A 13,744-nucleotide genomic window follows, 5' to 3' on the forward strand; every position below is an offset into this window, starting at 1 on the left:
CACCCCTAGGGTTCTTTATTTATGCTAGAGAGAATGAAATTTTTGAGTTGCACATAATTGGGAATCTGAAGATGACTACTTTGTAGTTGTTGAAAAGAAATTTCCAACTTATGTTTGTTTAGTTGTTCCTGAAAGCTAACACAGTCAATTTCTTTTTTGTCTCATTCTACAACTGTGTTAAGTAGAGGTTAGCGTTTGCACTTGTCACACAAATGCTATGCTATGAACCTCTCTTCTCCCTATAACATCTCACTCTCACCCTCCATCCGCTTCATTTCTCCAAAACGATGTCGTCACTACCACGTCATTTCTCGGCGAGTCCCTCCCTCCCCTCCCCGTCGACGTCATCTCCGCCGCCGCCGCCGCCTTAAAAAGTTCTCCACCGAAGACACTCCACCGTCCGATCAAAACCTCCACTTCATCCTTACCGTCGATAATTTGCCTGCCAAATCCTTATACTCAATCAAGGACCTTCTCCACTTGAAGCTAGGAGAATTCGTTCACTCAGGCCGAGCCGCCATTGAAGACATGCAAACTCTCATCCGTATAGATAGCGATGCCGGCAGAGTTTCCTTCTCATGCTCAAGGTCCACCGTTAAATTCCTCGCAACTCTAGTAGTTTCCAGTTTCCTAGTTATTTTCACTCTTAGGGCTATTTTTAAGCTAGTGCGGGGGTTACCACTGAACAGCCGAAACAACAACGTTGAATTAGTGTATAAAAGAGACCGTAGTTTGGGTGGAAGAGAAGTACTTGTTGCTAAAAATGAGGCGATTGATAGGAAGAAACCAAATGTGTTGGATAGTGATGACAGAAACAGTAATTGGGATTGGGATAGGGATAGGGATAGTCCAATTAGGTTTTCCAGAAGCCGAAAGAAGAAGAGTCCGGTGGAGCAATTGCCTAAATGGTGGCCTGTTTCGAGTTCTGGTTCGGATCAAGTTGGGGCAGAGAATCAACAAGAGTATCAGAGAATGGCCAATAGATTGATTCGAGGTAATTTTATTTTCCAGGTTATTGTTAGGTATGCAGCTGTTTCTTCCTTCATAGTTGTGCAACTGTTTTTTTTTCATTCATAGTTATGCAACTGTTTTTTCTTGTCTGAATTGTCATATTGTTTAATCCATTGAAGAATGGAAGACATGAACTCCTAGCATCTACGATGATTGTTAGTTATGCAGTTCCTTTTAAATCACAGTTTATAAATTTGCTTTCCAGCCATCTTGGACAATAGAATGACGGGGAAGGACATTTTGGCGGATGATATTATTCAAGTCAGTATGTTAATGCCTTCTCAGTTTTCACAATCTTTATTTATATACTAATGTGAATTGTTTGCTTAGTTGTTTAGTTCTTTGATTTTGTTTGCAGCCCCCTTTATATTTATGAGTTCCTTACACAGACCATAAACTTCTTTTGCTCCAAGTAGCCCCTTGAGCAGGCAGATTTGCAACTTTATACACATAAACAACTGGGATTGTGAGCTCCATTTCAGGAAATTATAACTACCTTTAGATGCATGAAAAAAGTAGTATGGGGGGGGGGGGGTTGTCGTAGATGGATAGTGATTTGTGTGAGTTAGGAATCACAACAGAAGACCTCCACAGAGAGGTAAGGAGGTCGACGAGTTTTTAATCTTCCTCTTTATGTATGAAATTACAGACATATAGTGAATGGACGAGCCCTTTCAACTTTGAAGCAGCTTTGTTTGTACTTCCCTTTGTGTGTGTGGGGGGGGGGGGGGAGATAGGAAAAAGAAAGAGATTAGAATAACTGTAGAGCAGATGGCACTTAACCAAGCTCTTGATGAGCGGTATCCACCTTCACCTTATTCTGCTCTCCTTGGCTTGGGTAAAGATATATTTGAGTGGTTGTTCTGTTTGCGCTTTATTACAGGAAATAGAAACACACAAACAAAACACTTTGGTTTTAGTTTCTTTATAGTAGAATTGGTTTTATTTCATTTCATTGTTTAAACAACAGGTGATAAGTGTTTGTATTTAAAGGGGCAGCCCGGTGCACTTAAGCTCCCGCTATGCGCAGGGTCCGGGGAAGGGCCCGACCACAAGGGTCTATTGTACGCAGCCTTACCTTGCATTTCTGCCAGAGGCTGTTTCCAAGGCTTGAACCCGTGACCTCCTGGTCACATGGCAGCAACTTTACCAGTTGAAAAAAAAAAAGTAGCTTTCAGTATAAATTATAGTTATGGTGCAATTTAGTAAAAAAGCTGCAACAGTCACTTGCTAGCTTTTTGGCCCTGCCTGTCAGTTGAGTCAAAATATCTCTTTTTTGGTGCAGCAAAAGAGAGGTTCATTTTGACTCAACTGACAGGCAGGGCCAAAAAAAGTTTTGGTTGCAATAAGTTCATAGGAATCAACTCCTGCTGTAAGGCTGCAAAGCACCCAAAGAATAAAGGAACTCCATCGACTCCATGTTTGTCTTTTTTTTTTTTTGATAACTAAAAGATTTCATTGATAATGACAAATGCCATTATGGTTACTCCATGGCTGTCATGATGGCAAGAAATAGCAGAAATAGAATGTTGATCTAAAGTGATAGGCATAAGAAAACAACAACTAGGCCTCTGACAAGTTAGGGTCGGCCTATAGGAATCTCATTTCTCCCTTTCCGATGTATTCGGTATGAAGGAAAATGTTCCTCCATACCAAACACACCCTTAAGCTCAACTCACGTCATTTTCATTCCAAACAAAATTAAAAATGAGAAATATATATATATATATATATAATAGTAATACTAATAATATTAGAAGAACTCTAACAAGGCTAGAACTTGTTCTCGACTAGTAGATATCACCTATATGGACATTTTTCTCCATTGTGCACTATCTTTTGCCAAGTCTGATTAATGCCAAGAACTTGTAGGTTTTTCCAGACAGTTTCCCCCCATATGATTTTAGGTCTATCCGTATCGTTTTAACACCTTCACTCACCATGGTTTCACACCTATGGACCTATATATCGGTTGATCGTTGCAGGACATGACCAAACCATCTTTATCGATTTCTCCTCATTTATCCTCAATGCATGCTACTTGCACATTTTGGCCAATGTGGTCATTTTTAATCATATGTAATCTTGCATGACCGCACATCCATCTTAGCATTTGCAACACTCATCTTGGGGATATGTTGGACTTAGCGGCCCAACATTCACTATCATATACCATTATCAATTGTAAGTCTACTAGTTGTTATGTAAAACTTATCTTTCACTTAGGTAGCCATCCTTCTATCACGTAACACTCTTGTAGGACTTTTCTATTTCAACCATTTGATTTTAATTGTATAGTAACATCTTCATTTATCGTTTGATTTTCTTGAAAAAATGAGCCTAGATATCAAAATTGTTTGCAGTGAATGTATTCTGTCTTATTTCTACTTATCGTAAAACCCTTACTCTATAAAGTGGTTCGCCATAGTTCAAGCTTTTGCTTATTAACACAATATCATCAGTAAATAACATGCGCCATCAGACCTCATCTTCTATTGTGTTGGTAGCTCATCCATATCTAGGGTAAACAAGTAGGGACTCAATCTCGATCCCTAGTGTAAACCCATTGTTGTGGGAAACTCCTCTGTATCCTCTACTACTATTCGCACATTAATGATGGCTTCTTCATACATGTCCATACAACGTCCATAAGGATTTTTATTTTTTTGAGAACTGAGATATCCCCAAGGGCTATTAGGATAGTGGATCTAGTGGTCTATGTTGTTCGGACTCTCCAAAACTGTTGTCGCACCCCTCGTCGGATAGTCCAAAAATGCACTACTTTTGGAGTATTTGGAGTATTTGACACACCTGTTGATATTTTTGATGAGTCTGAACAAGGTGGTAGCAGCCAGTGGATGCATTTTTTTTATTCAGAGTACATAGATCTATAAACTGGTGTCTAAGGTTTCAGTTTAGTCTCTGTCAATTGCAAGACTTAACAAGTCAAGATAGTGATCTTGAAACCATGCTACTTTCCATTGTAGTGTGGTAGGGCAAGCCAGGAATGCATGAGGGGGATGGTCTAATTTACCTGTATAATGTTGTCCTTGCCAATTTCCATGTTCTTCCGGCCTTAAATTTCTAGCGGAATTACATGTTACATAGCCTTTTTTTTATCTGGAAGGCAGTGTGATAGGGCAATCCAGAAAAGACATGAGGGGGATGGTTTACCTGTATGAAGTTGTCTCTGTCGATTTCCTTGATCTTTCAAAATTACAATTTTAGTGGAACTATATGTTAAATAGCAATTTTATTTTGCATGGTACCATCTCAGTTCCACTTTTCCTTTTCAAAAATCTGTTACCTCACTGGAGAAAAGGATTAAAGAATTGTTCAACTTCATTATGATATTTTTATTTTCCAAGAACATAAGCTATACTCTAATTTGTGCTAACATACTGGTCCATTTGTAGTTACGACGCATAGGAAGGACATCAAACGTGAAAGTTTCATTTGATACTGAGAATGCACGTGATAACCTGTATCGCGTGGCCGTCGACTTTATTCTTAATTATTGTGAAAGGTAGCTCGTTTAGCTTGATGACTGATTGCTAAATGCCCTGCTTTTGCATCTTTTTACCCTCTTATAGTTTCTTCTTCTTTGCTCTTCTGCAGCACTGCAAGTCAGTCAGCTTTTGTTCTAATTGATGGTGAAGAAGCACAAAAATTCATTGCTGGGCTTGCTGATAATGTTGGACTTGAGAGTACTCGGGCTGCAAGAATGGTGTCTGCAGCTGTTGCTGCACGCACTAGGTCAAGGTTCTTGCAAGCTTGGGTAAGGTTTCTCTACTACATTGAATTAAATTCATTTTTGCACTTGGGCTTCTTGAAGCAGGCTATGATATTAAAAGCCTTAATCCATCCACAAAGAATATTGCATTAATCTACTTCCAATTTGAAGCTATCACTTCTTCTTTAACAATATGGTTGGGAGAATTTGTAAGCTTAGGAGGAACATGGCAGAGCTATCACTTCTTCTTTAACAATATGAAAGATGTGACGCAATTGGATTATTTAGGCCAAGTGCTTCCTTGTTTCAAGGTGGTGTCAGGACTTAAAATTAATTCGAGTGTGAGATTATGCCCGTTGGGGAGGTCGAAGACATTCGGTCGATGCTCAGCAACTGAGTTGCAGGTTTGGGGCTCTCCCTACTACCTACTTGGACCACCTTTAGGTGCTTCTAGCAAGGATCATTGGGTGTGGATCTGGTTCTTCAGGGATTATCAGGGTGGCAGGTGGCAGAAAAGATGCTTGTCCAAAGGCGGGAAGAAAGTGTTTATCAAGAGCACATTATCGAGTATCCTCACTTATTTATTTTCTTTGGTTCATGCTCTATCTTCAGTCACAGAAAGCTGGAAAGGATCCAAAGAATTTTGCTTTGGGACGCGGCAAACGGGGCAAGGAAGTTTCACTTGGTGTGGTGGGAGACTGTCACATCTCCTAAAAAATGGGGAGGGCTTGGTATGAAAGACTTAAAAGGTGTTTAACAAAGCCTTGTGGGGAATTGGTTGTGGAGATTTGTGGTGGAGGTGAATGTTTTTTGGAGAGGGGTAATAGTCGGTCAATATGGAGCTATGGAAGGGAATGGAGATCTAGAGATATGTCTATGCATTTTGGGTGTGGGTTATGGAGGAACATCACGAAGGGATGGGATGATTATAGAGTAAATATCTCGTTCAAGGTTGAAAATGAGAGGAAAGTAAATTTTTGGGTCATGGCCCATAGGTGGTGTGGAAATAATTTATTGAAAGATGATATTTCGAGCCTACACACAATATCTTGCGAAAGAGACTTGGCAATACAATAAATTAGGGGGACATGAGGTGGAGAAACTTTTTGGGACTTGAGATTTAGGGGACTTTCACGATTAGGAGGGAGGTGATTGAGTTTTTAAAGATTGTTGGCTCTACTCCATAAGCGAGTTACAACGGTAGATAATCACGATGCTTTTTGGTAGGGTTTGGGGAAGAATGACATATTCTCTGTCTTTCTAGAAACTTTTGGGTGGGGAAGAGGAAGTGTTTTCCATTGTAACACAATGTAGATACCAAAGGTGCCAGGAAGGTGTGTGTTTTCACTTGGCTAGCTACTAGAGGGGTGATTTTGACGGCGGAAATTCTTAGAAAGCGGAAGGTTGTTTGCGTTACATATGCAAGTGGGCAAGGAAGTGGATCATCTTCTCCCTCATTGTGGTCTTACCATGAGGCTATGGTGGGATATGTTTAAGTGGTTTGGTACTTCTTGGGCTATGCCAGGAACTATGGAAGAGTTGATGTTCAGTTGGAAGAGCGGGAGGAGGAGGAGAAGACACAGGGTTTGGAACATGGTTCCACTCGCATTAATGTGGGTGGTATGGAGAGAGAAATCAGAGAGCCTTTGAGAGGGTAGAGTTGAGCTTTGCTCAATTGAGGAATAGCCTCCAATCCCTTAGTTTCTTTTGGTGCACCCATAAAGTTTCCAATCGTATAGAATATTGGGTGGAGTTTGTAGACAATCATTTCTTTTGTAGATTCTTTACCTTTTGGTATATCCCTTGTATACGGTCAGTTTTTTGGTCATCTTTATGAATGAAAATACGTTTACTTGATAAAAAAAATATCTATTAAAACCGAATTAGTTAGTAAGCCCTCCTAATTAGCAATTTCAGATCTTCTCACACCCTGAAATCTAAGCTATTGGTCTATGTCTTAATTCTTTTCTCCTGATCCACTACTATCTCGTAGGAACTTTCTGACAGAAAATTACTCTAGTCGCATATGCTATCATATGTTAATCATCAGAATCAAAATTCAACAAAAACACATCCTACACCGACTCGTGAAGCATCACAAATACTGTAAAACCTTCTGTACCCGTTAAGATCAGGGTGGGGGTGGTGTGGGAGGGTTTAAAATAATTCTAAACTTTGTCACGTATCTCCTGATGAAGGTTGAATTGGGATCAATTAGGATGAGAATCATGTGAAATCAACTTCTATGATTTGGATTGCACAAATTAAATGGAAGAATGGGTGTATATTGTACAGCCTCTTCAATTTACGTCTTTCTGAAGAAGCTGCTTCCGCAACTCAAACTTCTGAAAAGTCTAATCATAGAAATGAGAGGGAAGACTATTGTGTTATACACTCACTCTCCCCATACTCTTTGCCACTTCTGTGCAGAGGGTAAGCCCCTAACATTATTGAATTAGCAAGTAAAATGGATGGGAGCTAGCAAATAAACAGCTGCTAATCATTGTCATCTTCCTCTTTTACCTTAATAAAGGAAGAACTCATTCATAAAAATAAATCCCTCCAAGATAAAGGGAAGCCTGGAGCACAAAACATGCCGCTTTAGCAGGGTCCAAGGAAGGTCCACACCCAAAGGGGTCTGATATAGACAACCTACCCTAATGCAATTAGTGGCTGCTTCCATGGCTCGAACCTGTGTCAATAGGTCACACGGAGAAAACTTTACCTTTGCTTCAAGATGAGCTAATAAAATAAGAACAGTTCTGAAGCCCCTATAGATTAATATGCAAGAGTAAGGAAACTAAACAACTATTGTAGGTTCTTGTAATTCCAACCAATCTATCAACTGCCTCTGGTAGGCTGAATGAATCAGCCAGTGAACTTATGTATATTTGGCTATGGATTTGGTGATTGAGAGAATTAATATCTTGGAAAAGAAGAAAGCTAGTCTTCCATCTCTGGTTTCCCTCTAAAATAATTAGTTGGCATGATTAAACTAATGGATGGTCAAGAATGCAATATAGTTTGCTTGTACTGATGCTACTAGGATCATTTAATTTCCAGGCCTTGGAAATACAAGGAAAGCATTCTGAAGCTGTGGTGGAACTGTTTAAAATATGTATCATTCACCAGATATTTCCTCCTGAAGAGTTTTCGGTTCGTATTACCTCATTTTGCCTACTTCTGTAAAGTTCATGTGATTTATGCTCTGCTTGTGTATCTCATGGTGTGTATTGTTTTAATTTTTTTAGAAGTGCCTTAGCATTGAGCCATTGATATTTTTTTAAAAAAAAAATCCAGGAAAACTAATTAATAAACTTGTTCTTGATCCCAATTTCTGATGGAGTATAATTTAAACCATCTGAAGAAAACGGAAATCGGCTACCAATCATCCTAGATATGGATTATTTACTCTTTGTAGTAATTTTTCGAGTTGTCTCAGACTATTTCATGCTATTTGTTGCTTTATTGGCATGTCTCTACAGCCTGAGATGGAGATGGTGGCTCGTGGACTGGAGAAACACTTAAAAGTAGACCAAAGGGAGTTCCTGATGAACAGTCTTCTAGATGTGTGTGGTGATGAGACCAGGAGAAGTGTGGCTGAAGCTTTGGGTCTGGTATGCCTAATTTATTACTCCCCTTCCCTATCTAGTAGACCTGGAATTTGTTGTTCATTGTTGTTGTGCTTCTGTTTGAGTGACATTTCCAATTGGAAGTGGCGTCTCCTGTCGATTTCACCTGTTCTTGTGCTTTGCGAGAGATTTTTGCCTGCAACTGTGTAAAATAGATCTTAACAAACAGTGTGGAGAAAACATTGATTCTATCTTCAGTTTTGTACACTGCGCTCTTGTAGGTAACAAGAAAATTCACCTGCTCTGATTTGCGCCTCTTACCAAAACTAATTTTCTACTCTCTTCTGTCCTCTCCTTGAGCAAGAAAATAGGGAAGCTTTTCTTCCCCAGTTGTTTTTGTCTTTTGTTGCACATAACCAATAGTAGTAGGAAAAGAGTTCGATTCTGAATGCGACAGTGTCTTGTGGTGTGGCTGGTGAGCAGTGGTGGAACCACTGTTTAGTTAGGTTAAAATTTTTGTTTTATGTATAAATAATATATGATGACTCCCCTTATCTTTTTACTTGTCTTTTTTTAAATATTTTTACATCGCTCATTAAGATTCCCGACTCCACTACTGCTGGTGGGTATTATTAACTCCGGTCTCCCTTTCAATCATCTACCTTGGTTGATAGAGTTATTAAATCCTAGGATAATCTCCTGGAGGAAGCATTGTAGTTACTGTAATAAGAGATTGATTTATTTAGAAGAATATCCAACTGATCTGTTAATCACTTAGTCTCACGGACTTCCAGAAAATATTTCCTTGGGGCTAAATGAGGATTTTCTGAGATTGCAAATTCAAAGAAAAGACTGAAATGTTTTAGCAAATACTAAGGGGTCGTTTGGTAGAGTGTATAAAAATAATACTAAATAGGATGTATTAGTAATGCTTGCATGTTTGATGTATTAGAAATAACAAGTCTTGCATAATTTTAATTAGAAAATGGTTGTTTACAAAAATATCATTCACACTCTTTTTCTTTGTACACTTTTAAAAAGGCTTTGAGGGTATTTTTGTCATTAGCTAATCTAATGCAAGTGTTAAAATGTCTTGCATTACTAATACCTAGAAATTTATGGTATTAGTAATGCAATCCTTAATACACAATAGTGTATAACTCATGCTTGCATATGCCATGAAATAGTATACCAAACAAGGTACTACTAATACACGGACTTAATGCATGCATTATTTTTGCTAACACACTCTACCAAACGACCCCTAAGAGTTTTTTTGATAAGGGCAAATACTAAGAGTTAAGAAATGGGAAACTATGAAGGGACTGAAGATTTCATTTTGACTCGACTTAGAACTCCAAAGGTCTATGGAACCTTCAAGATTCATACCAGTGACTTGTGACACTCCCGTTTCTATTTATTCTGTTCAAGCTAAACACACACAACAGGAGTTTGTAAAGGTTCCTAAATCCTTCAATTAACACAGATTCCACCTTCACCTCCCCAACCTCTGGGAAGTTACTTTATTCTAATATCCCAACACTAGCAGTGTGGAGAAGTATCTTATTACTATGGATATTAGAGAAGTGTTGGATCTTCTCTTGAGAATTTGTAGAGAGTCTAGGCTACTGATCTTGATTGTGCAATGCTTATTCCCAAGGTTATCTGCTATTGTAATTCCTGTTTCTCCTTTACCTTTTATTTGTTGGTTTTTCACCATGTGCTCTTATCTACTTCTTGTTGATTTGTTTTTACTTGTTCTCTTCTGCAGATATACTTGGAAGGATAACATCGTTCATCAACAAGAAAACAAATACATAGATCATTAAAATTTAATTTTGTACAATTGATGCGTACAGGAATTGATTTTTAAAGATGAATAATGTTTTGTGCTGAATAGGGCATTGGTCTACAACTAGTACTACTGTAGGCAACAACCTTCCAAAATGCTTTGAGTGGATTATTGAATGTATCATGTAAAAGGTAATGTTATCTGCTAGAAGAAAGGTTATTTACTCACTTAAATTTTGCATATGAGCCCCTTGTTCCCCTAGTTTTGTTTGGAGTGGAACTTATATTCCCCTGCTAAGAGAATCTCCTATTTTTGACTCCTTTGTTCTCTTAGTTTCATCAGCATAGATACGAAGTTTACTTTAAAATGGAGGAAAGTTAACATGATTCCTTCTATTCGGATCTTTTGTTTCACTTCTTATTCGCAGAAGTATTTTGATAGTCCTTCCATCAAAAAGTTTTTTTTTTGGGTTAAATAGGAAGGTTGAAAGTGCAGAAAAATAAATAAATAGAACAAGATGAAATGCAACAGAGCAATAGAATTGCAACTTTTAACAGTTTTACAAATTACAGTAACCCGGGGATGAAATGCAACAGAGCAATAGAATTGCAACTTTTAACAGTTTTACAAATTACAATATAGAAGCTTACCAGTACGTATATATATATATAAAATCAAACCATGAACATAAAAAGAAAAAAATGAAGTACAAAAAATTACATGATAGACAACAAGAATAGCAGCATCCTTTTATGATTCCCAATCTGTTCCAGCGTCATACATTTCACAATATCACTTCACTTATTCTATGCTTCTTTCGGGCAAAAGTAGGTAGGCATGCCTTACCAATCTGACATAAGTCTCAAGAAGCAGCAGCAGAGGCAGCGGTTGGGTTAAAAGCTTTTTGCTCCCCGCAGTCAAGTACTTCGTGAGGCCCTGCTTCCTCGCGACCAACACCCATCAAGTCAAGGTAATACTGGTAATGGGAGATGATGTTGTTCATTGCATCAACATCACCTTGGCCACAAACACCATCACCATAGAGAATGTTCATGGTGGTACCAAAACCAGGAAGTCGTTTAGACAAAGTATCATTCTTTGTGGGCTTCCAGTTGCCAACAAAGGCATCATGAGCGGAAGGCTGACCCTTTTTCATTGGGTTCATCCACCTCCAAACTGCAGCCTGGAAAGCCATGGTAGCATTTTGTTCAATGTATTCGGGATGGTCCAACAGATTTAGCTTGAGGGCTTCACCAATAGCTCCATAATTGTAGTTCCTAATTAAAAAAAAACAAATTCTTAGTAGTAGCTGAATGAGATAGTAGCAATCAAAACAGATCGAGTGCCTATGTATGTATGAATCAAGTCTCAAATCAGAAAACCAATAGATATTGAATGAAAGAAGATGTAGTTACCAACCAGTAGATAGGCAAGGCACCACGACCATAATATCGAGCTCCAGGAGTACATGGGTAGGTTAATTTGAAGTATTCATCACAGTAATCTTTGCTGGGACTCATTTCCTTGTTATAGCATAGACCCCAGGCCAATGGTCCGCCAGTGGCGACTCCATAACCACCTGTTAATTGAAACATCATAAGTAGATGGGTAATTTCTAAAAAAAAAAAAAACTAATCAAAATCCAGATCCACTTACAACTCGTTTTGCTACCGACATGTCCAAGGAAAGCAGCGATTTCCTTCATCTGCATTTTCTTACCACCAGTAGTACCAAATCCAATAGGCTGGTAAAGTGCTGCAGCATTGATAAAAGATCCATAATCCCAGAATCCAACAGCATGAGCAATGGGTGAGTTCCTCTTAGTGAAAAGGAGCTCAAATTGGTCAGTGTCGAGATAATCAGTTATTGTCAAATTACAACAAAATTTAGACAATTTGTTACACTCCCAATCCTTCACACACATCTTAGTACCCTTCACCATCTTCACTATAGTCGGTTTCTTCTTGAATGACTCATTCTCATCTCCATTCACACAACCAATTATCGAAATCCCAATTATTACCAACAAACAAAAAATCATCCTCATTTTCAACATCCCCATTCTTCTTCTTCTGCAGCAAAATAGAGGAACAAGATTAGTAGTAAATAAATTGCTCCCACATCTATTTATTTATTTATTTATTTATCTAAAGAGAGAACAACAACTTACTCTTTGAGATGAGAATTGGGTATGAATTTCCTTTGGGTACAAACAATACAAAAGAGTTAGATTAGATGGAGTATCTTTTTCAAGAAAAAGAGACAATAAATGTGAGGTAATACGATATACGGTGGAGATTGTTTCTGATATGGGAATTGACGGTGGAGATTGCTGGGACAGGCTGGATTTGGAATCAAGCAAAGCAATGGAAGGTGAACGCTGACCTACTTGAGCTAATGCCACTCCACCGACACCCTTACCATTTTCATTTTCTATTTTTTCTTTACTTTTGGTGTTTGTGACAGCTAACTACTATTTAGCTCTTCCTATTTTTTTATTTTTATTTATAAATTAGAAACTATCCTACCTATTTATATCATATATTTATTTATATAAAATAATAAATTTTCATATTATATTCGAACTACTTTCATATTTCATTTTTATCTATTCTATTTAATGATATAATGTACACATAATAAATTTGTTACTTTTAGATACATTTATTATTAATTAATGTGATATACAAGTGCAAAATATGTATACTTAACTAGTATAACTTTAACACCTTGTTTGGATGGTTGTTACGTATTGTTTTATAATGTATCGTATCGTATTGTATTGTTTTAATGAATACAATGTTTGGATAAATTGTATCATTCTTTATCGTTACATAATGTCACACATTCATGATTTAAATAATAAAATTACAAGAAAAGTAGGGTATCGGATAGAGTTAGTATGAAAAGATACGGTAAAAGATGAAATACAATTATTAAATAATAAATGAAGACAAAATGAGAATAAAATATTAAGGTAACAACGCGATCAAATCAAATTGGTCATTACATAAAATGGGGTCATTTCGTTATTGTCTAATGATGGATTTAAACGATACGATACAATAGAATTTAAGTAACGATCAAAATAAATATTGTATTTAAAATAACAATACAATACAACTGATAACAACCATCCAAAAAAGTGTAAAAGAATGAAGGTACTTAGAAATATTGAACTTTTTATTATTCATTAAAAGACTATACAATAGATAAAATTGTTATTAGCTATTTTTCTTATATCTAGTAGTTTAAAAAAATAACTAAAGATTAACTTATTAAGAGCATGTTTGGATTGTCTTAAAAGTTAGTCAAACCTACTTATAAGTCATTTTGAGCTTTTGAGAATGTTTGACAAAATTAAAATAACTTAAAATAAGTTTAAATGACTTTTTAAAAGTTGAAAATAAAAAATAGGGCTCTCCCTACTTTTTTATTTTTTGACTTAAAAATCATTTTAATATGACTTTTATTTTTTGACTTAAAAGCTATTTTTTTCAACCAATCCAAACGGGCTCTAAGGCTTTAAAATTAATTCCTTACCTTATACAAATCTTCTTTTATAAAGTTTGGTTCCTTATATTTAATAATTTAAAAATAACTAATATTTAACTTATTAAGACTCTAAAAATTAAT

At 37.0% G+C, this 13,744-nt stretch overlaps 2 protein-coding genes across 3 annotated transcripts; one reads left to right on the forward strand and one right to left on the reverse strand.

Annotated features, from left to right (window-relative positions):
* The first annotated feature begins 70 nt into the window (after nucleotides 1–70).
* On the forward strand, nucleotides 71–10,341 carry LOC129883403 (uncharacterized). Of its 2 annotated transcripts, XM_055958076.1 has the most exons (7): nucleotides 74–994; nucleotides 1,217–1,272; nucleotides 4,428–4,537; nucleotides 4,630–4,789; nucleotides 7,808–7,900; nucleotides 8,230–8,361; nucleotides 10,088–10,341. In XM_055958076.1, exons 1-7 carry the CDS (start codon nucleotides 223–225, stop codon nucleotides 10,103–10,105), a joined length of 1,341 nt encoding a protein of 446 aa, XP_055814051.1. In that variant the 5' UTR covers nucleotides 74–222; the 3' UTR covers nucleotides 10,106–10,341. The 2 variants fall into 2 exon arrangements, with proteins under 2 accessions (XP_055814053.1, XP_055814051.1); XM_055958078.1 differs by lacking the exon at nucleotides 7,808–7,900 and having other exon boundaries at nucleotides 71–994.
* A 287-nt stretch (nucleotides 10,342–10,628) lies between these two features.
* LOC129883405 (chitinase-like protein 1) lies at nucleotides 10,629–12,383 on the reverse strand. The gene is made up of 4 exons (XM_055958081.1): nucleotides 12,279–12,383; nucleotides 11,765–12,180; nucleotides 11,528–11,687; nucleotides 10,629–11,385 (listed from the first exon to the last, which is right to left on the reverse strand). Exons 2-4 carry the CDS (start codon nucleotides 12,168–12,170, stop codon nucleotides 10,971–10,973), a joined length of 981 nt encoding a protein of 326 aa, XP_055814056.1. The 5' UTR covers nucleotides 12,171–12,180; nucleotides 12,279–12,383; the 3' UTR covers nucleotides 10,629–10,970.
* Between the last annotated feature and the right edge of the window lie 1,361 nt (nucleotides 12,384–13,744).

Source organism: Solanum dulcamara, chromosome 3 (genome assembly GCF_947179165.1).
Source record: "Solanum dulcamara chromosome 3, daSolDulc1.2, whole genome shotgun sequence".
Lineage (NCBI taxonomy): Eukaryota > Viridiplantae > Streptophyta > Magnoliopsida > Solanales > Solanaceae > Solanum > Solanum dulcamara.

Coding starts and splice junctions, on each gene's coding strand:
- LOC129883405 (XM_055958081.1), bottom strand. CDS start 12,170: ATGGGGATGTTGAAAATGAGGATGATTTTTTGTTTGTTGGTAATAATT. Junction 11,688..11,764: donor TGTCGGTAGCAAAACGAGTT/GTAAGTGGATCT, acceptor TTCAATTAACAG/GTGGTTATGGAGTCGCCACT. Junction 11,386..11,527: donor GGTGCCTTGCCTATCTACTG/GTTGGTAACTAC, acceptor TTTTTTAATTAG/GAACTACAATTATGGAGCTA.
- LOC129883403 (XM_055958076.1), top strand. CDS start 223: ATGAACCTCTCTTCTCCCTATAACATCTCACTCTCACCCTCCATCCGC. Junction 4,538..4,629: donor ATTCTTAATTATTGTGAAAG/GTAGCTCGTTTA, acceptor GCTCTTCTGCAG/CACTGCAAGTCAGTCAGCTT. Junction 7,901..8,229: donor TTCCTCCTGAAGAGTTTTCG/GTTCGTATTACC, acceptor ATGTCTCTACAG/CCTGAGATGGAGATGGTGGC.